Source organism: Mycena indigotica, assembly GCF_014461135.1.
Source record: "Mycena indigotica strain 171206Taipei chromosome Unknown Mind.scaff0009, whole genome shotgun sequence".
Classification (NCBI taxonomy): Eukaryota; Fungi; Basidiomycota; class Agaricomycetes; order Agaricales; family Mycenaceae; genus Mycena; species Mycena indigotica.
This window is the reverse complement of record NW_023503008.1, coordinates 3,906,528-3,932,462: the sequence shown is the minus strand read 5'-3', so window position 1 is coordinate 3,932,462 and position 25,935 is coordinate 3,906,528. Positions and strand designations below refer to the sequence as shown.

The 25,935-nt window shown below is 51.0% G+C and overlaps 6 protein-coding genes across 6 annotated transcripts; 3 read left to right on the top strand and 3 right to left on the bottom strand.

The window, feature by feature from the left end:
* Nucleotides 1–2,062: 2,062 nt before the first annotated feature.
* MIND_01100600 (AB hydrolase-1 domain-containing protein) lies at nt 2,063–3,465 on the top strand (the record flags this gene model as incomplete). Its single annotated transcript, XM_037367574.1, has 3 exons — nt 2,063–2,122; nt 2,169–2,735; nt 2,788–3,465. The coding sequence occupies 3 exons, from the start codon at nt 2,063–2,065 to the stop codon at nt 3,463–3,465; spliced, it is 1,305 nt and encodes a 434-aa protein (XP_037216968.1).
* Nucleotides 3,466–6,498: 3,033 nt separating this feature from the next.
* On the bottom strand, nt 6,499–7,564 carry MIND_01100500 (uncharacterized protein; the record flags this gene model as incomplete). The annotated part of the gene is made up of 2 exons (XM_037367573.1): nt 6,499–7,154; nt 7,204–7,564. 2 exons carry the CDS (start codon nt 7,562–7,564, stop codon nt 6,499–6,501), a joined length of 1,017 nt encoding a protein of 338 aa, XP_037216967.1.
* Nucleotides 7,565–8,195: 631 nt separating this feature from the next.
* MIND_01100400 (E3 ubiquitin-protein ligase) lies at nt 8,196–14,470 on the bottom strand (the record flags this gene model as incomplete). The annotated part of the gene is made up of 9 exons (XM_037367572.1): nt 8,196–8,460; nt 8,510–11,592; nt 11,643–12,357; nt 12,410–12,526; nt 12,579–12,689; nt 12,738–12,834; nt 12,880–13,107; nt 13,162–14,084; nt 14,136–14,470. The coding sequence occupies 9 exons, from the start codon at nt 14,468–14,470 to the stop codon at nt 8,196–8,198; spliced, it is 5,874 nt and encodes a 1,957-aa protein (XP_037216966.1).
* A 552-nt stretch (nt 14,471–15,022) lies between these two features.
* On the top strand, nt 15,023–15,546 carry MIND_01100300 (uncharacterized protein; the record flags this gene model as incomplete). The annotated part of the gene is made up of 2 exons (XM_037367571.1): nt 15,023–15,230; nt 15,281–15,546. The coding sequence occupies 2 exons, from the start codon at nt 15,023–15,025 to the stop codon at nt 15,544–15,546; spliced, it is 474 nt and encodes a 157-aa protein (XP_037216965.1).
* A 2,071-nt stretch (nt 15,547–17,617) lies between these two features.
* On the bottom strand, nt 17,618–19,187 carry MIND_01100200 (F-box domain-containing protein; the record flags this gene model as incomplete). The annotated part of the gene is made up of 4 exons (XM_037367570.1): nt 17,618–17,654; nt 17,711–18,959; nt 19,004–19,121; nt 19,185–19,187. The coding sequence occupies 4 exons, from the start codon at nt 19,185–19,187 to the stop codon at nt 17,618–17,620; spliced, it is 1,407 nt and encodes a 468-aa protein (XP_037216964.1).
* Nucleotides 19,188–20,111: 924 nt separating this feature from the next.
* Nucleotides 20,112–25,297, top strand: MIND_01100100 (F-box domain-containing protein; the record flags this gene model as incomplete). The annotated part of the gene is made up of 7 exons (XM_037367569.1): nt 20,112–20,325; nt 20,378–22,238; nt 22,574–22,594; nt 22,641–22,748; nt 22,795–24,109; nt 24,159–24,333; nt 24,384–25,297. 7 exons carry the CDS (start codon nt 20,112–20,114, stop codon nt 25,295–25,297), a joined length of 4,608 nt encoding a protein of 1,535 aa, XP_037216963.1.
* Nucleotides 25,298–25,935: the final 638 nt, after the last annotated feature.

Sequence of the window (25,935 nt, the reverse complement as noted above, 5' to 3'; positions counted from 1 at the left end):
TTGGAGGCGAAACTGTGCACTGACAATAGGTGAGCGCGCTTTTTCTCTCGTTCAAGTAGCTGAGCATGCTTACCGTTCCCCAGACCGCATTCCCGCCGACTCTCCCATCCCATTTATCCAGCTCGTTCGCTTCATCTCGCTCACTCACGAGTTTTGCTGACCTTGTTGTAGTGTTCGCAGCACACGTTAGTTTTCGCCAGAGCTACCCGCCAACTTGAACGCGCTGAGAGAAGGGGCCGTTATCGCGCGTTCAATTCCTGCCGTTCTGCTTGTACTGACCTGACTGCAGTTTTGGCGCGATTTACGGTTGCTTTGGAGTCGTTGCGGGGTTCAAAGAGGCCATTTTTGACTGCCCAAGTACGTGTTATGGCGATTTAGGCTTGTGTCTTGGACCATTAACTCGTTATAGGTCTCTTCGGCCAGAATTGGCGCAGTCGGGCTGGCTCTGCTAATTGCCGGCGATGAAGCAGCTTGGGGCTTTGGTGAGATACGTCGGTACGGCGGGTTTGGAGTATAGTCGTCAGCGTAAGCATTTTCGCTCGCAGCTGGAGACTATTTGCAAAGACTTACTGTGATATTCAGGGCAAGATAGACCTTGGCGTGGAAGAGCGGCATTGAACGCGGGAGACGAAGCCGGCGATTTGGTGACTTGGGTCATAGCTGGCGGCAATGCGGCTTGTTTGGTGGGCAGTGGTGACTTGGGAGTTGGCGTCGGACTTGCGAGATATGCCCAAGAGTGGCGAGTTAGCCTGAGATAGTGCCGACGTAGATAGATGCTGAGTGTGCTCGCCGTTCGCGGCAGCGAAAGAGTCCGTTGTGAGTTTGAGAGCACGACAGAGGGCCGTTTCGAGCCCGGGCGGGTGGAAGATGACGGCAAAAGGCCGCTGTCAACGAGCACGTGCCTGCTTGAGGCTGTACCTTCTTCTAACCACCAACACGCGCCCGCCTTGACGCGTTTTCCCGAGCTGGTCGCGAACGCTGGCTTGTTGCGAGCCCGAAGGAACAAGCTAACCCGGGCCGAACTCGCCGTCTTGGCTGACCACCGCGGCTTGCTTTCTGGCGGCTCCATATGTTTGCGGGCCATTGAGGCTGCTGCCTCGTCCAGCGCTTGCGTCGGCAACTTCAACGCTGCCACGGCCCAAGTAAGCATCTACTATTTAGACTTCATTTGCTTCAACTCTGACTCTTCTACCAGCTCTACTGCCGTCCTTCAACCCATTCCTCTGCGCCTGCATCGAACTGTGATGTCAGTCTCGGCGCTTCGACCCGGTAATCTGACCGGGCCCAGTTGCGTGGTAAGTACTTTGTCGTTGACTCCGTTCTCGCTGACATGTTTAAATGGGAGTCTGCTACGGTTTGTATCCTTTATCGGCGGGTACTACTCGTCTCAAACGAGAGTTTGGCTGCGTCACCCGCGGAACAGCTTGCGTCTATTCGTGTTTAGTAGAGGGCAGCTTTGTACTTGCGCGGTTAGTACTTTTCTTCGACTCCCTTTATTTCCGCTGACACGCCTGGACAGTCTGGATAACAACGCGTTGACAAGCACCGTTATTCAAGATGGATGCGGGATAGTAGTCACTCGCGAGCGCGGTACCAGTCGGCAACACTGATATTTCCAGAGTTCTTGTTGCTTTGAACGTGCGGGAGTGCAATGAATCTATGTGAGTACTTTGACTCGATTTGGCGGCGCTGACATACTCTTTCTGCTTCCCAGACAACGACGCGTTTCCCGTTGTCCCCGATAGCCGTTGGAAAAATTGGGGCTGATGACGACAAGGCCGATTGACTGTGCGACGCGTGAGTTTGGACGCTCATTTTATGATTAAGCTGATGTCGTCGCTGCAGATTGTGCGCGAGCATTTATTTGCTCGAGGGTGGCGAGAAGTAATGGTGGACTTGCTTTGGGAGCAAGGTAAGCTTTTCTTGTCCGTTGTCCTCTGAGACTCATGTTACTGCAGAGTTGTTACTGTTTTTTTTGTTGTTCTCTAGTTGATGAATATTGACTTTTGCTGAGACTTGACTGGCGCGTGAGTTTGGGGCTGATCCATTTGTGGTCTGCGCAATGAGCTCGTCGTTGCGACGCCGCGCGCTGCCCCTCGTCGTCGTTATGAGCGGCGAAGTCGTCAGCGTGATACGCAAGTCGGAGGGCCAATGTGCAGTTGGTCCAGGCGACGTCCGAGATCCAAGTCGCCGCAAGAAATCATGCAGCTTACGAATGGATTCACCATGAGCATGTTGGCCGTTCCCATGGCCTCACGACTTCTCAACTTTGGGCCATTCGCGATACTATCCACCCCCCTCAACTGAATGTCCTCTCCCCTCTCTATTCCGCTGCCCTGGCCTTTGCCGACCACAGCACTGTACACGTGAAGGTTCCGCAGGATGTCATGTCCGATTTACAACAGCACCTCCAACCACTTGCATCGAGTGTTAATCTCGATGTCGCAGATTTGCTGGTTGAAGCTGCCGCAGTGGTCGCAACCTACAACATGGTCTCGCGCTTCTTGGTCTCTTTGGACATAGCCGGATCTTCTGACGATGTCGTTCCATGGCCAGTCGACAGCACTGAACACACAATCGAGCTGGCGCCCAACGTCAACATTCATGCCATAACACTCGTCACCCACCCCAATGCTCCTTGGATTGCCTTCTCAAATTCATTGCTCACGGACGAGGGGATGTGGGAATGGATTGTCCCACACATAATTGCACCGGCCGTCAGCCCCGAATTGGCCGTTCAAAGGCACCTACAACATCCTCCTCCATTCTCAACGCGGTCATGGCCAGTCGTCTGTTTCGGCAGCGCCGTGCACTATCCCTCTCCTCGCACATGATCTGGCTCATCTCATTTCCATTCTTATTCCGTCAGGAAAGGTCAAATGCGTCATCGGTGTCTCGCAAGGGGGTGCTGCCGCTCTAGCCTTTGGTGCACTCTATCCCACGCTCACAGAAGGCGTTATTTCATGTGATACGGGGCCCAAAACTGCTCCAGGGAATGCGGAAGCATGGCAAGAACGTATTGCCCTTGCAAAAACAAAAGGCATCGAGGAGCTAGCTAGTGTGACTGTTGACCGCTGGTTCCCTTCTCCGTCCAAATGTGGACAAGGAGGTTCGAGATACGGAAGGACAGAAACAATCAAGAAAATGATTGCGACCACCAGCATCCCCGCTTTCGAGCTCGGAGCAGGCGCTCTCATGTCGTACGACCTACTCAAACCGCTTTCAGAAGACGGCGTCGATTTGCTGCACAGCGATGTCAAAACCAAAGTGCTGCTTGTTGCCGGCGAGCTCGATGGCGGGGGTAAAGTTGCAGCTGGAATGAAAGGATTGCGCGAAAAATGGCTTGAAGCTACGCCAGCTGCCAAGGTCGACTGGCCGAGATTGCCGGGCGCGGGTCATCTTCCGATGATCGACGAAACAGAGAAATACTGGGAAGTCGTGAGCGCATTCCTGAAGGGGTTGTGACCTGGGAAGAGGCATTATTTGGCTTGACGACGAACAAATGTACATCTAGTTGTAATTGTACAAAAGAACAAAAGACCTTGTACAAAAAACAAAAAGCACTGCACAAGGAACAAGAAGCACTGTTCAAAGAACAAGAAACACTTTGTCCAAGATTACGATCTTATCGACGGTGTCATTGTCTGTGACTCGTATAAATTGCCATCGTGACCCAGCGCGTCGATCACATAAGCCCTATCCCTTCTTTCTCTCTTCAACGTTCAATTCGCTATGCCGTGCCCTTCTTCCCTACTTCAATGTATACTAGTAGTATAACTCTCTTCAGCACATACGGCAACGTCCGAGGCTTCCCCATCGGCTCAACATTTCCCAATCGCGCAGCCCTTTCCCAAGCAGGGGTGCATGCTCCTCCGCGTGCGGGCATCTGGGCCAATACCACAACTGGCGCGTACTCCGTCGTAGTCAATGGCGGGTACGAGGATGACGAGGACAGCGGGGATTTAATGTCTGGCACTACTCTTTCTTATGAAAAGCGCTCACATAAGTCGTAATAGTCTTTATACGGGACAAGGTACCAATTGAAGCGCCTCCGGAGAGGTGCGGCGCAGACTCATTCATTTATGCAGGCAAAGGCAGCAAGTCAGCAAAGGTGGGAGCATGGTTCAAAGTCAGCAACTTGGACTGAGGAGGGAAATAGTCTCCACAAGACAATGCTCCCCAGGAGGGCGATCAAGACTGGAAGACTCTGGGTAATCTTGCCCTTAAGGTGACACAACGGCGTGCTATCTTGATGTTCACATGGCTCAATTCTTGGCAGAGGAGCTCTGAGACCCGCCCGGTCAGTCCGTGTGATCCGTGGGGAGAAATGCAAGTCCAGATATGCTCCTAAATCAGGGTAAGTATGAGATGGTTTTAACAAAAGCAAGGTAATCTGATTAAAGCAAGATTTCGCTACGACGGATTATATAGTGTTAACCGACCACGGCGTGCACGTGGCAAGGAAGGACATAAAGTTTGTTTGTTTGACCTTGTGGTATTATTGTTCTCTCCTTTTGAATCCTTTTTGATCTCTTGTAGCGACTTCCCAACCAGCCTCCTCTTCCAGGAGGACCTGAACCTGCAGCTGCCTCATTTGTATCTGTTGGCAGCCCTGCTCGGAGCAGGTCAAGAAGCAGAAGCATGGTTCAACTCTCTTATAGGGTGGATGACCGTTCTCATCGACGACTTCCTCCCAACATTATAACCAGTTCTCCTCGTCGACGGGCTCCTACTTTGGAGCCAATTGCTGGTCCTTCAACTCAGCCATTGTCTCAATCCTCATCTATTGAGATAATAGAGATGTCCCAAGCTGATACTCCTCCTCAAAGCCTAGATCCAATTGGTTTTACTCGTAATCCAACAGCAGGCTATTTTGTTCGACAGGCTCCAAAACGACAGCGAAGCCTATCAGATGAAAATGCTGTTCCAGAGATTAAACGGTCTAGGATAGCTACTAATCTGAAAGAAAGAAGAAGAGAGATTACTGGCCGGTCCAAGCTGCCAAAGGGGGTTTCATTTTCCAAAAGGCAGTAATATACTTACTGGCAGACTTTTGGATTAGCAATTGTTTTTCTTCTTATGTCTTATGTCTTTCTCTTCTTATGTCTTTCTTTGTATGACTTTTCAATGCAATAATGATAGGGCTTATGGCAAAATACCAAGACAGTTATCTGTCTCCTGACCATTTTTGTGTTAAGCAAGTCATTGGTAATTTTTATAGAGCTACACATTTCCTTCTCTTCATCCTCTTCTTGTCATTATCTAACTCTGAGGTTTCTTCCTTTATGAAAGTCTTACATAAATGTTTTTCCTAAAAAGCTGTTGATTTCTTATGAATTAGACTAATTAATCAGTGTACAAGTTCCTGCATATAGAACAAACCATATTCAAGTTAGACCAAATCAAATAGATTTAACACTGCTATATTTATCCCAGAGTTGTCAATTGCAATTCGAAAATGATAAGTTATGTTATACTGATCACAATATAATCTAAATATGTCGCAAAAACCCCATTTGACTTCCAGGCAAGGTCAGTTCACACCTTATGAGTTCATCCTCTCCAGAGAAAACACCCCCGTCAGGTCGCCGACCACCAGCTCAGTTATATTGGAATCAATTCGTTCGTCGATCTCTGGGCCCTCGAAATTGCGGAATAGATCGAGGCTCAGAAGTGAAAGGCGGCGCAAACGAGGCAAAGCGAGCATGTCCTCCAGCCAGCGCCACCCGACACTCGCCGCCAAGGTAGAGTCAGCGTTGCATTTGAGACACCCAAATACGCGGAGGTGTGTCAGCTTCATACCTCGATCCGCCAGCGCCAAGAAAATTTGAGTATGGCCGGCCTGGACCGTGAGTCCTATAAGTTGGGGGCAAATCGCAAGTAATGTCGCGGTTTGCACATCACGCTTTACAGCGAAGCTCCTGGCTCGACACTCTTCGGCAACGGTTGCGTTTCTGACGAGCGCCGCGAGAGTTGGCGCGTTCCGTAGGACACTTAAAAGTCAGCGGAGACGGACTGGGCCGATTACGAGCAGGTTGTTGTAGATGCAGCGGCGGACGGGGTTGGTAAAGAGGGACGAGACAGTTGCCAAAAGGTGCTGTTTTGATAATTGCTAGTCAGGACAGAGGTTAATATGTGGTAGTACCTGTGGTAGAAATTGAACGTGATGTTTCCCCAGTAGTATTGGAGCTTCCACGTCCGCAAATGCATGTTAGACAATGGCTTCAACGAGGTCTTCTGTCTTGAAGGCTTCAACGACATGAGCGTTCATAACAAAAGTCTTGGATCAAAAGTTACGGCGCCGAAAACCTTAATTGTTTCCAAGGTCCGAGCGACAAATGGAGAGACTTGTCATTGTCCCACCGCGATGAATTACATGCAGACCCGACTAATAGCTGAGAGAAAACCAATAAGGATAAGAACGAGTCGGTGTAAAGGAGAGACCAAGTAGGCTAGCTAGCCCTGGGAATAGAGTAGAGATTGCGAGAACTAGATGTGTTATGATGATCGTGGTACTGCAGTAGGAGGGGGGGAATCAGATATGGATGAAGTTCGAGATGACGATGTCGTCGAGGTTTCTTGTGAAGGAACGGTGGATTCGTTTTCTTCCTCATCTTCGTCGGGCATGGTCATGTAGAGGGTTCCGGGTCGTTGGGATGGATCGGATTTCTCGTCGACTGGAGAGTTTGACAGTCCAGCCAATTGCGCTAACCACGGGTATTGGCCCTCAGCGACAGTGTCTGTTTGGCCAACATTGAGCGGGAACTGATTGCTGACTTCTTCCTCCCAAACCCCTCCCTCCTCTTCAGTGGCCGCGGTGTTGTTAGTGTTGTCAGCCCGCAATGGCGCCAGAACGACTCGCTCGGCGACAACAGTTGGTACATCGCCACCCTTTTCGGTGTCACTGGACGGAGACTTTTTGTTATTCATCTTCCGCCACGCACTCTTCATTTTGCGCCCCAATTGGAGCAGCGGGTCGTCTGCATAGTCGCGCGGGATAGGCTGGCCATTGCGTTCGGCCATGACCCGCTCGGCGTGACGTTGCATTTCTTCGTCAGTCCACATTGGTGGTGTCGGTGGTAGCGGGTCGCCATTCATATCGTAGCCAGGGGTTCCAGCTCTCCGTCGCCGCATCATTGTCGCTCGAGAGGCAACTAGTGAAAGAGATTATTACGTGCCAGGTACCAGAATGGATTAACTCACTTCCAAGGGGGGCATTCGATTTGCGCTTTCGCGGCGCCAGTTGGGGGAGTGGGGCGAATTTGACGTTTAGTGAGCTGGTACTAGTGCTCAGACGACGGGAAAGGTGAGCGGTGTTCTCAGACTCGTCAAAGTCCAACCCCTTGTCTTCCCCTCGCAAATCTGGCACTGATGAGCTATGCGCCAGCATTGTCTCGTCCGAGTTGGACGACGATGATTCGTCTCCTCCTTGTCTTCTTCGATAAGAAGGCGGCAGGATGATTATCCCAGTCAATGAGGCTGGCGGGGCGCTCTTGATGAGGTGGATTTCTTGGATTTGAGGAGGATGAGCCGACTTGGATTTCGCTTCCACAGACGGGGCCATCGTCTTTTAGAGTGCGTGGGCGTGAGGGTAGGCGTAGGCAGTAGGAGTAAGTCGTTGTCTATGGTCGTAGCAATGAACGAAGGACGGAAGTCGGAGAGAAGTGTCTTTGACAGATCAGCACAGCCTTTCCGAAAAAAATCACAATCAGGCACCGCGAAGCATGCTTTCCTCTGCTTCCGACCAGAAATAATAGGTAAATCATGCTCGTCTCGGGGCGCTAGTAATAGTAGAGCGAGCCTTCTTATCTGTTTCCCCTAGAGTACTTGTGAAACGATGGACCCTACTGCAGCCGCCTTGGCGTCGGCAGCTTTGTCACATCAACGCTGACGGCTGGACTGCAAGCCCGAACTTCCGAAGCTAAGCCGATCCATAAGGCCCATAAGCTCTCTTTCGTTGGCCTTGACTGGAAGACTTGAAACTGATATTTTCAGCCAATAAGTTATAACTCACGCTGTTGATTGACGGAGACTCATCGTCGTCAGAGGCCAAGAAGATCAATCCCATACCACTTCGAGCTCAGGTCAAGTCAAAGGTAGTGTCTTTCTTGTAAAACTACATAGCAATGTGCAAATGACAATCTAGCTCTCTATGCGAAAAAAATGGGCTAATGTACAATTCCTTCGACTCTGAATCACAAAGTCTCCCAACCACCCGAGTCCAATGACGCCTCAAGCCTCCTCGCAATCACCGTTGGAATTCCGTGCGACAGCCAGGTCTTGCGCACCTCCTCCCAGCGGGCATAGTGCAAGTATTGTCGCCGACCGCGCCGCATGGAAATGTCGACCTCGCCATGGGCGTCAAGATATGGCGGGGGAGCAAATGTTCCGTTGTTGGCGTATATGTAGAGCAGCATGCACCGCTTCACGAGGAAGTAGACGCCAATAGCACCCCCACAGCTGACAAGAAGATTAACAACTGAATGGCTGAAGGAAACAAGAAACTCACTCGCGAAGATGCATATTGCACTCCCCGCGCTCCCGCTCCCCATCTTCGTCTCGGCAACAGTCGCTCTGCATGCAAACAGTCGTCCCACACAACAGACAGATTGCCGCATCAACAGGCATTGTCAGGCAACGACTACATGTCAAAGCACGCTCCTGCTGTCCCACCCCAAACAGGTTGTCGAGAACCAGCGGAAGCCGCGCTAGTTTATAAGTCGCTGGATAATCCAGAACGACGCCACAATTGAGTTGTGACGCGGCATGCGAATGACCATAGTGAGCACACCAACCCGACAACGCGTTTTGCAGCGTATCCTGATTGGGGAGATCAGAAAGAGCGGGAATATTGAGCAATGTGAGGAGTCGATTGTACTCGCAAACATCGCTGGATGCAGACGGGGTGGGGAATGACGCAGGAAGTACTGAGCGGCAGAGAATGGCTGCTCGCCGAAGGAATGGCAGCGTGAAAGTGTACAGCAGCTTTTCGATCCTTGCTTCACCAAATGTCTCAAACACAAGGGTCGCCGTATGTTCGAAAACGGGAGAATGCCTCACGACACTCATGAAAAACATCCTGACATCACCAAAGATGTCTTCATGCGCCCGTCGAGGTACTTGAGTGGTGCTATGGCTTCGCGTCTTGTTTAAAACATAGACAAGCCCAATCACCGTCCGCGCAAGACACGCATAGTATGCCAAAATGAGCACGTGACGCAGCATCTCCGGAGCAACAGCAGCGGTCTCGACTAGCACTGTAAACGGGTCTCGCAGAAGAAGCGGGTACGAAAACGAGGTGAGGGATGTCCGACTCCATTCGGGAAGTAGTCGCTTGATGATGGCTTGTTTGACGGCATCACGGCCTTCGTCGGCCCGGTCCTTGAAATGCAAGGCAGCAAGTTTGGCTAGACAAGTCAACAGCCCGCGAATCATACCCATTTGCGCGTCCGAAAGGTTGTCAACCACCATCCCACTGTTCGCGGCCTCCACGCTCCTTTGGGCGATCTCGATCGCGCATATCGTGTACCCAATCACTTCTTCAGGAAGATAGATGCCTGCTCCTCGCTCACCAACCTCGGGCTCAGGTCTGTCCCTCAAGTGTCTGGTTTGCTGAGAAACTGACTTGGCAACGACCATGACAGTATCAATCATCTTTGCAGCCTCAGTTCCTTCCCATCTGTCTGTACTTCTCATCGTGGTATTGTAGCCTGGATCTTGGGCGCTCCAGAAGACAAACTCACCAGTCCCATTCCGGAACTGTAGAGAGTCAAGCAAAGGGTCGGGTTTTGACTTGAGGATACCAATTCCCGCAGAGCGAATCCAGTCAGGAAACGGCGTATGGATCAGGGCTGTCTTCGGTGGATTGGTAACAGGCAAAATGACATTGCCGAGGCTTTTACACAATGGACAAATGTATTCCTTTCTTGGAATGCTCTCTGGATGGTTTCGAGTTGACTGAGTGCGATGTCGCTGCCGGATGGAGACACTGTAGACTTGGAAGCAGTCTAGATGCATCATATGGGTGCAAACAGAAGAATGGAGTCCAAAACGCGTAAATTGGGTCGGGAAGCCGTCAAAGTGGCTGGAAGAGCTGGCTTTGGCATCGAGTGCTTCAGCTTGGGGAGGAGGGAATTTGTTCATTGCCGCAGTGCTTTGCGGTATACGATCCATTGATGCCGGTGTCTGTAGTACCTCGTTGAGATAGGCGTTATGACTGTCTGGATGTCTCCGTATGAATCGACTCGGTTGGATCAGCCCGAGCATGCCAAAAGGTCGTAGAGCATTGAGGTCTTCTTGGCAGACAATGCAAGTGCCAAATGAAACGCGATCTTCATCGGCTGCATCTTCCATCGGCTCGTCGCCATCACCGTCTTCGTCCATACCCTCTTCCTCGAGATTGAATGCAAAACTTGCTTGCTGGGCCTTCATTTGCCGCATTAGCGCCTCTTGTCTCGCTTTAGCCATCGCCCGCTTCCTTGCATCCTCAGCATCAGCCTTTTTCCCACCAGAAGCGGCATCAGCAGAGTCTTGAACGATCCCCTTTCGACTGAGAACTTCTTCTCGAACACCAGGAACAGCCTCCATCTGCCCCAATATCCAGTCAACTCTTGCCCCGTAAATCTTGCGATACTTTTCGTGCTCACCAACCCGCCAAATTACGTCCAGCAGTCGCAGTGGCTGAAGCTCTCCAGTAGGGAACCACCGACCCACCAACAGTTTGGCGAAACCCTCCTTCCGCTCAACCACTCCCAACATTATCAAGTGAAGCGTCATGTCCAAAATCGCCTCGGCTGACGACGGAACCGCCCCACTAGAACCTTCCGCATCCGTAAGGACAAGAATATTGTGCAGAGCATAGAACATGATTTGAAGCAGTACTTCGGACTCAAAGCATGCTGCCAAGTTGACAAACGGTCCGCGTTCGATTCCCATGGGTTTTGGCACGATCACAGGATCCTGGACACCCATTGTCTTCCTTAATCGAGCCAGCAACACGCCTTCGACCTCTTCCCGACGATTCCGGGTGTAATGGAAGAAGAAGGGGTTGACCTCGTCGTAAACCTCGTCCCTCAATTCGTAGGTGCCAACGTCAGCACCGCCACCGCCACCATTGCCTGAACCTTCAGGAGCGCGGAACTTGGCCACTTCGCCTAATACGCGCTCAAAGCAGACGTCTTCGACAAGACGCTCTGCCACCCGTTTTACGAGGTCGGTGAATACGCAAGGGCCGATAGCAAGAGCATGGACGATTTCTCGACGAACGGCTTGCTCTATGGACATTCCCGAAGCCGATGCATTTTCACTTAGGATAGTGATGATGACATAAAGCAGCTCTTCGACCATATTTGCAAGCTGAGCAGGCTCGTAGGTTGAATGAAGAAGGAAAGCGGAAGGCGTGGAGGTCCCCGGGGTCGTAGAGCCAACAGATGATGTTGTACTTGCAAATGAACTCGAAGAAGAAGACGTGCTTGAGCTTGAGGACGGAGGGATTTCTTCTCGAGTGGTCTCGGGATCAAAAAACTCCCTGACACCGAAACGGTCGAGTATCGAAACAAACACCGTATCACAGTCAAGAATGACCAGAGCGGACTGTAAAGCAACTCAGCTGTATGTGATTTGAGTCAAACGAAAAGGCTAACCTGCAGAATGAATAGATCCTGGTCATAGCAAAGTTCTCGCAACATAAAATCACGATAGTGCAGGAGTTGGCCACGTATAACAAAGCCGTTGCGGACCCAGAGGCCCGTTCTGATTTGTGCGATCATCGCCAAGACTCGCAAGGGAAAGTCCACAACAGCTAGCATCTTCCTCCGACTCTCATCTGTCATTACACTGTCGCCGGTTATAGCGGGCTTGACTGAATCGGTCTTCCAGCTGGTGGTGGAAGCTGTGCTGCTCCATGAGCTCCCAACCGAGCCACTCTTGACCAAGAGCCGCCCAAATACTTCTCCCAATCCACCAGCCATCTCGTGGGTGGCGTTCGGAGATCCCAAGCTCGAACCAGCGTTGATACTCCCTCCCAATCCACTAGCAGGTCCAGCATACAAAGGATCCAGGACATCCACGTGCTTCAGCAGCTCGGCCAACAGCCAATGAAGTGAATGGTGGAACGACACTGGGCCAGAAGAGACATCAAATTTGACGAGGGTGTATTGGCGTCTTGAACTTTGTTCAGAGATAGCTTCCGTGGGTAGAGTCGTCGATGCGCATCCAAACGCGGCTTCATGAAATTCGATTAATCGTCCACCATCAGGCTCGGTGTCTTCCGGGGAGCCGGTACCAGCGCCAGCGCAGACGACAAGTATATGGTGAAGGACAATGCCGATGGCAGTGATGAGATTTGTAGTGGTTGAGCTATGGGCTTTGGTTCAATGGCTTGGTGACTGGGACAGAGAAATGCGCCAACCGCCCGCCCCCAAATGCTTCTCCAAATACCTTCACAACACGTCCCAGACTAAGGGTGACATTGAACACGCTAATCCAAGCATCGTTCTCATATTCGACATGACTCGTTACAGCGCGTCTGGATGACTTGTCATTAGAAAAGCAGATACGTGAGTGAAATGAACGCGCACCGATTCGGTCCAACACCAACAAAGATTGCACATGTGCGTGCAAACATTCCAACATACCCACGCGGGTCCGCAGCAATTAGACGCTGAACAGGTAGAGTATGACAGAGGTATCTATTGGCCTCAATCAGTGCTAGCCTCGTCAATCAGTGAGAAAGGTACCGCAAGTCTGAGAAAACGGGCATAAAGCGTTTGGACTTGAATGGTGGCGAATCCGGGTCAACAGGGGGATACGTCAATGTCAGAGAGGACCCAGAATCTGTGGCGGGTTGAATCAATGAAAACGGAAAGCTTACGAACGCACCACCCATACCGATACACACAACTCTTTTGCCTTCGATACGATTCAAGAAGAAACCCTGGATAAGCCCAAGAATCCTGCTGACGAGTCGGTGATTTCGGACAACATGATATGAGGCAGAGGGAACAGTGAACAACTGAAGCGCGAAATACTTGATTGAAGTTTCTGCTTCACGGTCGACAAGTAGGTATGACGAAACCAACAGAGGGTAGACAGACGCAAAATGACCAGCTATAGGCATATCAGTCTCACATCTAGACATATAGATTGCACCTTGAAACACACCTATAGCCAATTTCCAGTCGCGGCTCAGGCCCAGAATGCCTGCGTATATTTCCTTGATCATAAGTCGCGGACTCTTCCATAGCTTGGTGTGGTCCAAGAACAGACAATCGATCCTTGTTCTGTTCGGCACCTCCGAATGACTCGTAAGTTTCGCTCGAGGAGGGGTAAGGAGCTCTTTTCCGACGATTTCCTTCAGAATGAGAGCATCGCTACCAAGCTGAGCCCGAGTGAGATCGAGAAGCCACTCAATCAGAACGGCGAGGATACATTCACGAAATGTGTCGTGCCCGCGACGAATAGTGACTCCAAGGTCGATTTGGGCGAGTCTATGGGCAATTGTGAGTAGTCGAGCGGCGTCCGCTGATGATGCGACAACGCCACGACCCTCTTCATCGATCCGCCTGGTAATCTCGCCCGCATCTTCCTTCGAAACGCCCGTCAAATCCGTAAGGAGCTTGGTGACTTCCTCGTAAGAATGCTTGTCATCATTCCATAACACCACGCAGTAATGTTCTCGCAATGCTGGATCAGCACTGGGTTGTAGCCGCAGACTGCCTTCGTCAGCAGGAATGGTTGGTTCATCAGGCGAATAATCAAGTGTTTCCAATATGAAGTCAAGCGCCAGGGCGACGGTCCGAGTCATCGAGTCCCGGAGGTCAGTCGGAACCGTTACTCGTAATGGGTAATTGGGCACAACAGGCACATCATCTGGAATTGGCCGGTTGTAGGTGCGAGGTGGTGGCGAGGTGGGTAAAATGGGGTGGAAAGGGCAGTTTATAACGCTGCGCCAAGCTTCATCGTCGCCACAGTCGCAGCAACCGCCAGGCTGTTGAGCGATAAAGAATGAAACATTATGGCCCTCATGTTGTGTCGCATGGAAGCATCGCGAGCAGAGAACACAGCTATCGTCGAGTGTGCAGTCCCTATGTAAGCGTAAACCACTGAGATCATATTGTAATGAAGGAGAAACGCACTTGCATCGATAGCAACTTTCACCCTTCTTGAACACATGGGTACAAGGTCGCCCTGGTACGACCACGTCCTCCCGAACCATCCCGGTTTCCGTCTGGCATTCGCTGAGAAGTCGATGGATAGGAACTACTGTGTTGCCTGGAGGAAGAAAAAGCTCCGCGTGTCCACCCCAGAACGCGTCGTACAAAGCAACAAGAATTTCTGCTCGCACATCCGCCGTAAAGTTGTATTGGCGTCCAACTGGTAAAGTTTCAAGTAGCTCCCGAAGTTGAGCGAGGGCGGGTGGTTCTGGAGGTCGAGAGAGGAATTTGGTCGGGAAGAAAGATGAAAGAGACATAAGTGGTCACGTGAAGCAACGCGTTCATGGAAAACGAGCATGGCCAAAATCCCTTCTGACTTTAGAATCCACACTGGCTCTTACTCATAGCATTGCCATACCTATGGCCAGACTCCTGCTCAAAGAATCTGCTTCGTTTGCTAAGCGCTGGCTCTACCTAGAATTCGAATGTGGTTTATCCACTTACTATCCGACCTTGTGAAAGCTTCGAATACAGAAGACCGAGAGACAGCACATTACCCGCGGCAGTGAGTCAACTCTGGTACGAACTCGAGCTTTTACCGAGCCGATCTTGTCCAAAGGAAGTTGCTCGTCTCTCATGTTGTCAAGGCAAGAGCGAGCATAAATGCCCCAGTCTCTCCGCCCGTCTATTTCCAAGTTCGTTATTCTCCGCTTCTTTTTCTTTTTTCTTCATCTTTCGTTCTGTGAACAAGATGCACTATTACCTTTTCTTCTCCCTCGGATTCTCTCTTGCTCGTACTTACTTGAATCTTTTTTTCTTGTGGGCGAGTGCATTGATCGAATTCCATTTCAGGCGTAGCGGGGACACCGATGAAAGTCGACATTGAAGCACCTCCAGGTGACCGGTTGGGTTCGGCTGCAAACATTCCAGGAACCGCTGTTGGAACCGACGCGGCAGGGCACACTACCTATGTCTTGGATTACAAGGTCACCAAGGACAAGCTCGCCTACCAGACAACGCTCCCCGGGGCAAATAACCCTACGTTCGTCATCGAAGACGTGACATTCACTGAAACGGGTTCGTCTTTGACCTGGAATAACAGGTGCAAACTAAATATCACTCAATAGCCACGGTGGTCGCAGGGACAGACTACTTGTCTCAGACGATGGACTACGTCGAATTTCCCGGGGCCACCCAAACAATCGGTTATGCCTGCACCTACAGCGGATCCGACGTCCAATGTAGCGGCAACCCAGCTTCAACACCCAAGTCAACTGCAGCGCTCAGAAAAATCACCCTCCATATCAACTCCGGCACAGCGCATGCGCCTTCGATGGTCGCAGCTGTCGCAATGCTGATATTGTCAACAATGATTGTCCTTCTCCAAGGATGAAACATGTTGAAACAATGGTACACTTGTTGGTAGTTTATGAGCGGAAGTGCTTATGCAGAGATATCGGATAGAGAGCATATTAAGCCACGCAAGAGAAGGCAAAAAAAAAATGAAACTTCAATTCGCCAAGTATCTGGAAGCAAATCTATTCAAGCTCTAGTTCAATACCCGAGAAGGCTTGACTTTGTGAATTCACATACCGTTCGAACACGGTGGAGTCATCTTCTGTAATTTCTTCTGTCCAAGCAGCGCCGACGACCAGATTGGGAACATCGGCGAAGTAGTGGCCATATAATGCTTTGGATTGCAGGGGTAGCTGAATGTCGTGAAAGACGAATAGGTGTTGAATCGTGCAGCCCCACGCTTTAAGCAATTTTGACACTTCCTTCGCCTCCCATCGTAATATCGTCCCAGCGCGAAGTGTCAGTTTCATGAGCATTGGTGCACGCAGGGCAAGCAAGCACTTGATGAGATAGAATGGCCTGAGATTGCCCTCTCCAATGTCAAGATCGAGAAATGTTAGTTGAGGCAGAGAAACCATAGAGAAATGGTCCTCATTCTCAATGCCGTCGAAACTATCCTGATCCTCCAGAACACAGAGCAAGCTCAGCCGACATGTGGACAAGTTGTGGGTCAGTCGCAGCAGCGCGATCGCTGTAATGGGAGTGACCGCGTCCAAAGTCAGACGTGTTAAATTCTGCCAAGGAAGACAGAGGGCGAGGCTATCAAAGGTGGTGAAGATGACGGGAAATTCAACTGTGCGCAGTTTTGGTGCGGTCAAGCAACCAATGGTCTCGGGTAGATCGTTCAAATCCCACGAGTCGGGATGCCATTGTTCGAACCGGAACTCTACTTCTCGTAGCAGCGGCATTGCGACTTTGAACCGACTGACATATCGACCCTCGTCGTCGGACCTGAGGTATGGAAGCGTGACCACAGCATACTCCCAACGCTGAACATGTCCAAGGAATATGTCAAGTGCAGCGGTGGTGTAAGGAGAACGGATGTCGCTGGTCTTGATATTCACATTGTGCAGAATAATAGAGAGCGGGATGTGTTTTGACCTCTCCAGCCAGACCTGCGCCATTTCGAGCTGGCGCGACGGGGTGCGGCCGCGGGAAATATCTGCAAACAACCCGATTGCCCGCCATAATCTAGGAGTCGCATGCGCAATTCGTCGCCAAAGTTGACAAACTTGGGTGAGTTTCGTGGGAGAAGCGTCACCGAGGAGGGGCGGGCACATGGGATAAGGCGGAAGGTATCGGGTGAAAATTTCTGTGATAATTTCGTTCGGAAGCGACAGAACCGGATAGGAAAAGCAGTCGAGTCGATGTAAAATCAGTTGACGTCTACTTTCCAGTTGCTCCATTTCCAAGTCAAGTTGGGCAAGGAGTGCGCGGTCCATTGCACGATTTGCTGGCGTTGACTCGAAGCTCATTAGCGAAGTCGTGAGTAGAAGCTTCGAGTCTGAATAGATGATACAAGCTGGCGGATTCCGGATCTGCCAGGGAAAAGTGAAGGAGAGAGGCAACTTGTTTGTGAGTAAAGGTAGGTTGCACATTTATAGCCGTAACCACTCCGCAAGAAACAATAGCGAACAAGGACATTGCTTGTCAATGATTGAGGTTTGTGTGTCCGTGTGAGATTTGCAGCATCTGGCGCATACTTGACAAAAGAGGACAAAGGAATACAATGAGAGAAGAAGTATGTGCTGCTCATTGCATTCCGAACCATACAGTATCGTCGAACGTGCCCATTGGTCGAAGTCACTTGAGGAGTCTGTAGTCCCTGGACAGTGGCTTCTTGAAACTTTGAATTTGACAAGATTTGAAGCGTCCACGAGTCAACGATGAAGAAACTATCACTTATCCACATGTCGCGTAAAAGCTTCCATCCTCCAGGTGGAATGAGTTGGGCCACATCCTGGTCATGATCGATTCAGATGAGAGTCGGAGCTGACTAAGCTGTCAAACCCTAGCTCGCGTTTTTATTTCAGGCACCCATGTGCCGCCCTTGTACATTCAGAAACATAGTGATATAGCCAGTTATACTGATACGGCAGCAACATTACTCAGTCATAGTCTCGATAGATCCTGCCTGAACTATATCTAATCCAAAAAATAAGTAAGTGGACACAGAAGACATGGATGTAGACATAGCATACCGTGAACGCAAGTCCCACTTCGCCATAGGCTCTGGGTTGTCATCCAAGTCGGTCAAAAGCTCCAGACGGGGGACATGAACAAAGTCAGCCGTGTATATGTCGCGCTGATATCGTTTCATCTTTGAATCTTGGAAGATCAGCAGACGTTCCAGCGTGCAGCCCCACGTGCGCAGAATTTCAGTCAAATTCGGGCTATGCCGTTGGAAGACGTTGACCTCGATCCACAAGTCCTTGAGTGCTGGAGCACGAAGCGCATCCATGCACTTTTGAAGTGCAACCCGGGCATTTCCGGACGGTTCGAATGTACAAGCCAGTTGAAGAGTCGTTAATCGTGGTAACGAAACCGCGAGAAAAGCAATGTCGGTATCAGTTGGATTTGGGTGACCGATTGCGTTGGCAGCGGAATCAAAGTTGAAGCCATCCAAGTGCGCGCCATTACGATGGTCAAACTCGAATCGACATGCCACAATGCTCGTGCCAGTAGTCAACCGGAGCAGAGCAAGTGCATGGATTGGAGTGATATGTACGATATTCAAGACTGTCAGGTTGGCCCAAGGTAAAAAGTCGGTGAGGTCGGCGGGTGGAAAATGGGAGAAGGCGTGGAAGAATGCGGTTTGTAGTTTAGGGGCATCCAAACGACCAGTGACTTGGGTAACGTCGAAGCTCTGATTCAGATGCACCGTACGTATCGGTCGAAACTGGATTTGTCGTAGTGACGGCATTTGCTGTTCGAAGTGATGTCGATATCGCCCTTGGTTTAGCATGCTGTCGAGTGGGGTTGGAAGAGTTAGTACCACGTATTCCCAGCGTGATACGCATTCAAGTTGGAGGAAGATGTCGAGGGTATCATCTTTCCAGTGGTCCAAGTAGATACCCAAGATAAGAGAAAGCGGCACAGCCTTGGATCGCTCCAGCCAGCACTTCGCCATGGCCACTGTCACTTCAAGTCGACGCACTGGTGTGGTGACACGATTACCCCAGTAATCATTGGGAAGCACCTCAAGCTCAATCGCCCGCCAGAGTCTCGGAGTTCCCAGGGCGATATGTCGCCACTCCGCGCAGATATGACCAAGTATGGTGGGGCAAGTGGCGGTTATATTACCCAGAAGCGGCGGGCAGACTGGGTATGGCGGAAGACATTGAAGGAATATTTCCGAGATGAGCTCGGCCGGAAGCGAAAGGATTGAACCAGGGTGTGCACTTGTACGACCTCTCCTCTCCGATTTTGGCGGCATGTGCTTGGAATAAACTAACAGTGAGGTCAAACTAAACTGGCAGCGGAGATTGGCTCACTGAGGATGTATCTAGTGTTTTCGAGGGAAGGATGATAGGCGACTGACAGCTTGCAATGTTTGCTTGAATTTAAGGCGGTCTGCAAAGAACAATAGGGAACAAGGACATTGCTTGAGGTCTGTGGGTCCGTGAGAGGCTTGTATCAACTGGCGCATACTTGACAAAAAGAGGACAATAATACCATGAGAAGGTGCTTTTCCTTGTACTGGGCGCCATGACATCGGTCATTTGAAGAGATTCGAACAAACAATTGGCAAGCCTTGAAGAAGTACTGCCGAGAAGCTGCTGCGCACGCGGTAGTATCAGTAATACCATGATAACGATGACTGTGCCAGTGCAAGACTTTCCATCAACAAGACAGAACGAGTTCAAGGTTCAACCATCGTTTGGAGAAAGGTTGAGCAGATCAAAAGCGACTAGTTTGCCGCAGGCTGGTCACACTTGCCTGGGGCTTCAGAAAAGGCAACTTGTTTTGCGTTCAACCGTCGTTTGAATAATCTTTCAGAACATCCTGCTCGCTGGATTGCTTCTAGAGAATAGTATGGAGAGCAGCTCGGAACCGATCAAACTACATTCAAAAAACGACTGGTAGCTCAATTTAAAGTCGATGTCCTCAGATGTCCTCTCCCAGCCAGCTCTCTCCGATTCGTCTCGTCACCACCGGACACAAATTTGACGAGACTGCGGCCTTCGCCCTATGCGCCTCGATGAAGTGTTCCGATGCATACATTAGAACCTCACCATCGACTATGCCATTGTCATGACTGGAGAAATCGTGTTGGCTCGGGATAGCGTTAAGACAGGCGAACTTGAAGTCATGCTTGGTACATATGTCCAACAGGACGGACGATATTTGTAGCATCTTGTTCGTTTGTTGAGATGGTCGTGCTAGAGGATGCAGTTTGCCGAAGACACCTTGAAGAAGGGGCAGTAAAGCCTATAGGTAGCGCTGTATGGAAAACGAGCGATGGCGAGACATATATCTGAGGTGTAACCTCCAGGACCAGAAAGGTCCCAGATCATGGTGGAAAAGTGAAAGAAGCAGTAGTGTGACCACATCTAAAAGTTTCTTACGGTCTCGCGATAATAGTCCGGGCCACGTCTGCTAATGCCCCCTCCAACTGTCGGTGACGCATGGCTCAAGGACCGACGGTTTGGAATTGTCGTTGATGCCGGATCGTCTGGCTCGCGCGTTCAAATCTACAGCTGGAGGGACCCACGAACACTGGAGGTCAGCAAGGGTAGTCGGTTGGCCTCAACACTGCCCAAGGTGGAGAAGGGTACACGCGACGGGGAAAATTGGATGTTCAAAGTTGAGCCAGGTGTGTTGTCTCGTCGTTGAGTTAACAGAATGGTTGCTAGAAACTTGTCTAGGCATATCTTCGTTCGCAGACAAACCGCAGCAGATAGCAGACCATCTTCGACCCCTCTTAGCCCATGCTCGAAATCTCATACCACCCTCTCTCCAACACGAGACCCCGCTTTTCCTTCTCGCGACGGCGGGAATGCGGCTACTTCCGCCAGAGAAACAAGCTACTTTGCTGCAAGACGCCTGCACTTTCCTGGTTCACCACTCCGAGTTCAAAATCGACGGTCCTTCTAAGACAGGCCCTTGTGGGTCGAGTGTTCGCATCATAACGGGAGAAGAAGAAGGGCTGTTTGGTTGGATTGCGGTTAACTATCTCATGGATGGGTTTCAAGCTGGCCAGACTACATATGGCTTCCTGGATATGGGCGGCGCGTCAACACAAATTGCATTTGAACCCCAAAGCGCACATGTCGACGATGAAATGACTCTCATCGAAGTTCGTCTACGACGACTCAGTGGGGAGGAGATTCATCACAAGGTTTTCGTAACAACATGGCTCGGATACGGGACAAACCAAGCCAGGGAGCGGTATGTTGGCCAGGCAATAACCGACCACGAGAAGAGCCGAGGCGAAGGTGGAGACGATGTTGTTCATGACCCATGTCTTCCACTCAATTTGGAGCTCGCGGAACACCCCATTCATACTGCAGCGTCTAGCGACCACGCCAAGAAAACACACAAATTACTCGGTACAGGCTCATTCGAACAATGCATGCGGAAGACGGCTCCCTTACTCAACAAAAGCGCTCCGTGTCCTGATACTCCTTGTCTCATGAACGGTGTCCATGTTCCTACCATCGACTTTTCTGTCTCTCATTTCATCGGCGTCTCCGAATATTGGTACTCTTCTGAGCATGTCTTTGGATTGGGAGGACCATACGACTTTGTTCAATACGAACGCGCCGCATCCAAGTTTTGCTCACGAAACTGGGCTGATATCTTGAAAGAACACGACAAAAGCGGGCATCGGCATAGTGGAGATGGGGAGGTTGAGAAGGACGGGAAAATTGTAGAAGTTGGCAATTGGAGTGACAAGGTCGAGGTCAGCAGACTTCAAATGCAATGTTTCAAGGCTGCCTGGGTCGCAAACGTTCTCCATGATGGTATTGGCATGCCACGTATCATCGACAAAGGTGGAAACAACACCACAGATGGAGAAAAGGTCGCTGTACAAGCGGAGAAGAAAGGCTTGGGGCGCCCAACCTTTCAATCAGTCGACACAGTTGGCGACATCGCGATCAGTTGGACATTGGGGAAGATGGTGCTTGAGGCAAGCAAGGAGGTGGTTCCGCTGGTTAAATCAACGCCGCCTATCGCAGACCCTTTGGAAGAGCCTGCAAATTCCAATTCGCCCATCAAGCCAATACAGCTGCCGGGGATAAGGGAAACGATAGAGGACACACTAGAAGATCATCTTCCTGCAGCCCTTACCAGAGAAGAGCTGGGCTTCTCGCCAGTTATGGTGTTACTCTACCTCCTCATGCTGATCGCGTTTGTGCTTATCACATACCCGTTGATGAGGCGGTTGCGTTCATTGGGCCTGCGTTTAATAGCGGGAAGGGAACGCAGAGGGGTGTTACTGGAGGAGGGAAAGGGCGGTTTAACACAGAGCAACTGGAGTCGGTGGATACGACGACTAACCTCCATCTCTGTTGGGGCGACAACTGCCAATTCTCAACGACCAACAAGCATATATGTGCCAGGTAACGGAGCGAGCCCCGAAACACTGCCACCGCCTGTTTATGGCTTTGCCTCGACGACTTCGAGGTCTCCATCGCCTGGACCGGCTTTCATTGAAGTTGGCGAAGCGGATCCACCTTCTAATGGGTTATCGTCGAGGTCAAGGAATCCATCCTACAAGAATCTGTCTGCGATGGTCGGTGGAGGAACGACGAGAGCAAGGACAGCTTCTTCGGGATACCATTAGAGCGTAATAATAGCCCACGTTTCTGCATCTACGTGTGTATAGCGTATCGTCGTAGTCAACAGATCTGGGTGTGAGGATGCAAACTTGTGTTGTTGAATTGTGATTTCCCACTTGTCACGCGTGACCCACCCCCATAAACCCACTTTAGGGCGACCACCATCTCCCCTGCAGCATCGCGCGACTGTAACGACCTAATCCCTTCTCTTACCGAGGTACGCCCTTTTTGCGCGGGCCGACACGCTCTACGCGCTTCTGACTAATTTTACACTCTCAGGGAAGCCTCTAACGCGAACAGGTCCGTTCTTGTTTGCTGGCACGATTGGCTCGTCTGACGTCTTTAGGTTCTTTAAAACGTACTTGACGCGACAACTCGCTGCCACGACTACAACCGAGAGCAAGATGAGCTCGAGACCGAGTGTAATTCTGCAGCCGTCAGTGAGCACGACCACGTAGGCTTTGTGTTTATCTTGTTTTCCACGAACTAATCTCTACCAGCGTGACTACGACGACAACGACAACGACAACTTACGCGCCGATTCCACTTCCCCCATTACCCACGCCCATTGAGCCCACCGACCCGAAAGAGTACCCATTGCTGCACGCCTCTCTCCCCAGCAGTCTACGCAAGTTTCCGTTGGTATTTCCTGGTGGCACGAGAGCAACATTCAGAGATTCGGATGGCGACAGTGACAATGGGGAGGGACGACCCGACTACGATGACGAGCGGGATTCTCACGGGGAGGGGTGGAGAATGCTCCGCCGAGATGACCCGCCAGAGCCTGTCGTTGGTCTGGTAGAGGCTGTTGAGAGATATGGAAAGAAAAGGGCCTGGGGAGAAGGCGGAGAAAGTCCCTCAAGAAAGAAACCCCGGCCACCACCATCTCCACCCGGCTCCCGCCAGGGCTCGCCATTTGAGCCTGACTTGGCCCTGACCACACTTCTTACCCTCCCCTCCCTCGTTTCGCACTTCACCGCTCTTCCGCCAGCATTGCAGTCACATTTCCTATTAACCCTTTTGCGACATTCACCGTTACCCGTTCTCAGAAATGTCCACTCGGTGCTTACACCAACGCTTGCCCGCGACTTCCTTACCCTCCTCCCGCCAGAATTGGGCTCCCACATTCTGTCTTTCTTGCCCTTTCCCACTCTCGCTCGTGCTGCCCGGGTTTCGAAATCATGGCGGGCACTCATCGACGCTGATCCGCTTGTCTGGACATCACTCCTCAAGTCGTATGGTATGTTCTGGGGCTCAGAAGCTGCCTTTTTGCGTGCCCATCGCAGATTACCATATCCACATCGTGCGCTCTTCCAGTCGCGATATCTTACACAGGCTCGATGGGCCACGGCGCCGGCTCCCGTCCACCGCAGCTTTCTCGCACACGGAAGCAGTGTTGTCACCTGCCTTATTCTCTCCAAAGGACGCGTCATTTCCGCCTCCGACGACCACTCAATTCATGTCTACGATCCCCTTTCAGGAGAGCAAAAACATGCGTTGCAAGGCCACGAAGGCGGCGTATGGGCACTTGCCGCAACCGGTGATATGCTTGTTTCGGGCTCTACCGACCGCACTGTGAGAATTTGGGACTTGGTTTCTGGACGCTGCACCCATGTTTTTGGTGGTCACACGAGTACAGTGCGGTGTCTGTCGATTGTTCACCCTGAATGGATCGAGATGGACAATGGCAGACGGGAGAAGTGGCCGAAAAGGGCGTTAATTGTGACGGGGTCGAGGGACCATACGTTAAGGGTGTGGACGCTTCCTAGACCGGACGACACGCCGTATTCTTGTTTTGACGAGGGTGATCCAGAGGTTTGCTACTTGATTCGTTGAAAAGAGCGGAACTGAATTAGTATTCCAGGATGCAGAGGATAACCCATATCATCGCCATCATCTTCAAGGACATGACCACGCGGTTCGTGCACTTGCTGCCCGCGGAAGGACGCTTGTTTCCGGCTCCTACGATTCAACTGTCCGTGTATGGGACCTCGTCAGTGGTGATTGTCGTTGGGTGCTTGCTGGTCACACTCAGAAAGGTTTGTTGCCTTTATTTATGCCAACTCACCCTAACATTTTTTTCTTCTAGTTTACAGTGTCGTTCTTGACCCAATGCGAGACCAAGCCTGCTCCGGCTCTATGGATGGGACTGTTCGTATTTGGGACTTGAAGACAGGTCGATGTGCCCATACTCTGACTGGCCATACATCGCTGGTGGGTCTTTTGGGGCTATCGCCTCGAACACTTGTTAGTGCGGCCGCCGACTCGACTCTCCGGGTCTGGGACCCCACAACCGGCGCCTTACTCCATACCCTTGCCGCCCATACTGGTGCGATCACGTGCTTCCAGCATGACGAATTCAAGGTGCTCAGCGGTAGTGACGGCACGCTGAAGATGTGGAATATCCGCGACGGAAGCGTGACGCGCGACTTGCTCACCGGGATTACGGGTGTTTGGCAGGTCGTGTTCGAAGGCCGCTGGTGTGTTGCCGCGAGCAATCAGACGAGAGGGGGGACTGTCCAGACCGTGTTAGACGTGTGGGACTTTGCGGGTGAAGGCGAAGACTGGGTGGGAGAGCCGCCTGGTGGCGTATATGACGAGGGAAGCGACAGCGATGCTGACGAGGAAGACGACCAAGACAGCGGGGTTTTCAGACGCGGGATGGATATGGTGGTGGAGGAAGATGACGACACGGAGCAGGATGTTGACGCGATGGCCATGGACGACGACCAGGACATTATTCTGCGGAGTCGGAGCGCATCACGTGTGGCGGAGAGTCTCATTGAGGTCGATGAGCCTGGTGAAGGCGACATTGGGGTCGGCAGTTCAATATGGGCGCCTCCGTTACCTTCAAGAACGAATACCCGGAGGTCCACGAGAACCACAACTTCATCAACATCACCGCCGTCAACTGTAGCAGGCCCTTCAAAGCGGTCAGCGACTGAAGAGGCTGGTGGGTCGTCGTCGCGTCAGAGAGGGCAAAGAAGGTCTAGTCGGCGATAACAGCTGGTGTCGGATGGGTTTTATTCGTTCCTTACTGCGAGAGAGCGGAGTATATAATGATTAATACGCGAATACTTAGGACGGTGTGCTTTACGTCAGCTATGATGCTTTTCATGTGTTACTGCAGCATTCTGGATAGGTACAACATAACACATAACAGTGCCTGTGTTGTGTTGCAGGTTTTTGCAACGTGTAATGCATAATGGGCCTTGTGTTGCAGGTCAAAAATGTTGATTAAAAATGCATATATATATACTGACAGGCAAGCAGCGCAAAAAATTGTAAACCAGTTATGCTACAGACTCCAATCCATCTGTATCTGTCTCCTCTAGTGCAGCATACACCACATCTGCCACTAAAACCTATGAACAAGCACACCCAGGCAGCAAGACCATACCAGGGTGTTGCAGTCACCTGATCAAAGTAACGGGTAATGGTCCCAGTGTTGCATGTTGCAGGTACAGCATGCAGCATAACGGCTGCTGGGGTGTTGTACCCCTACAGAATGCTGCAGTACACTATCTTGTGGGATTTTGTCTTACATTCTCAGTCAATCCACAAATCTATACCAGCAAATCTATACCACTTGTCTTCATATGAAATCAGAAAGCAAATTGTATGATGACTGAATGTGATAT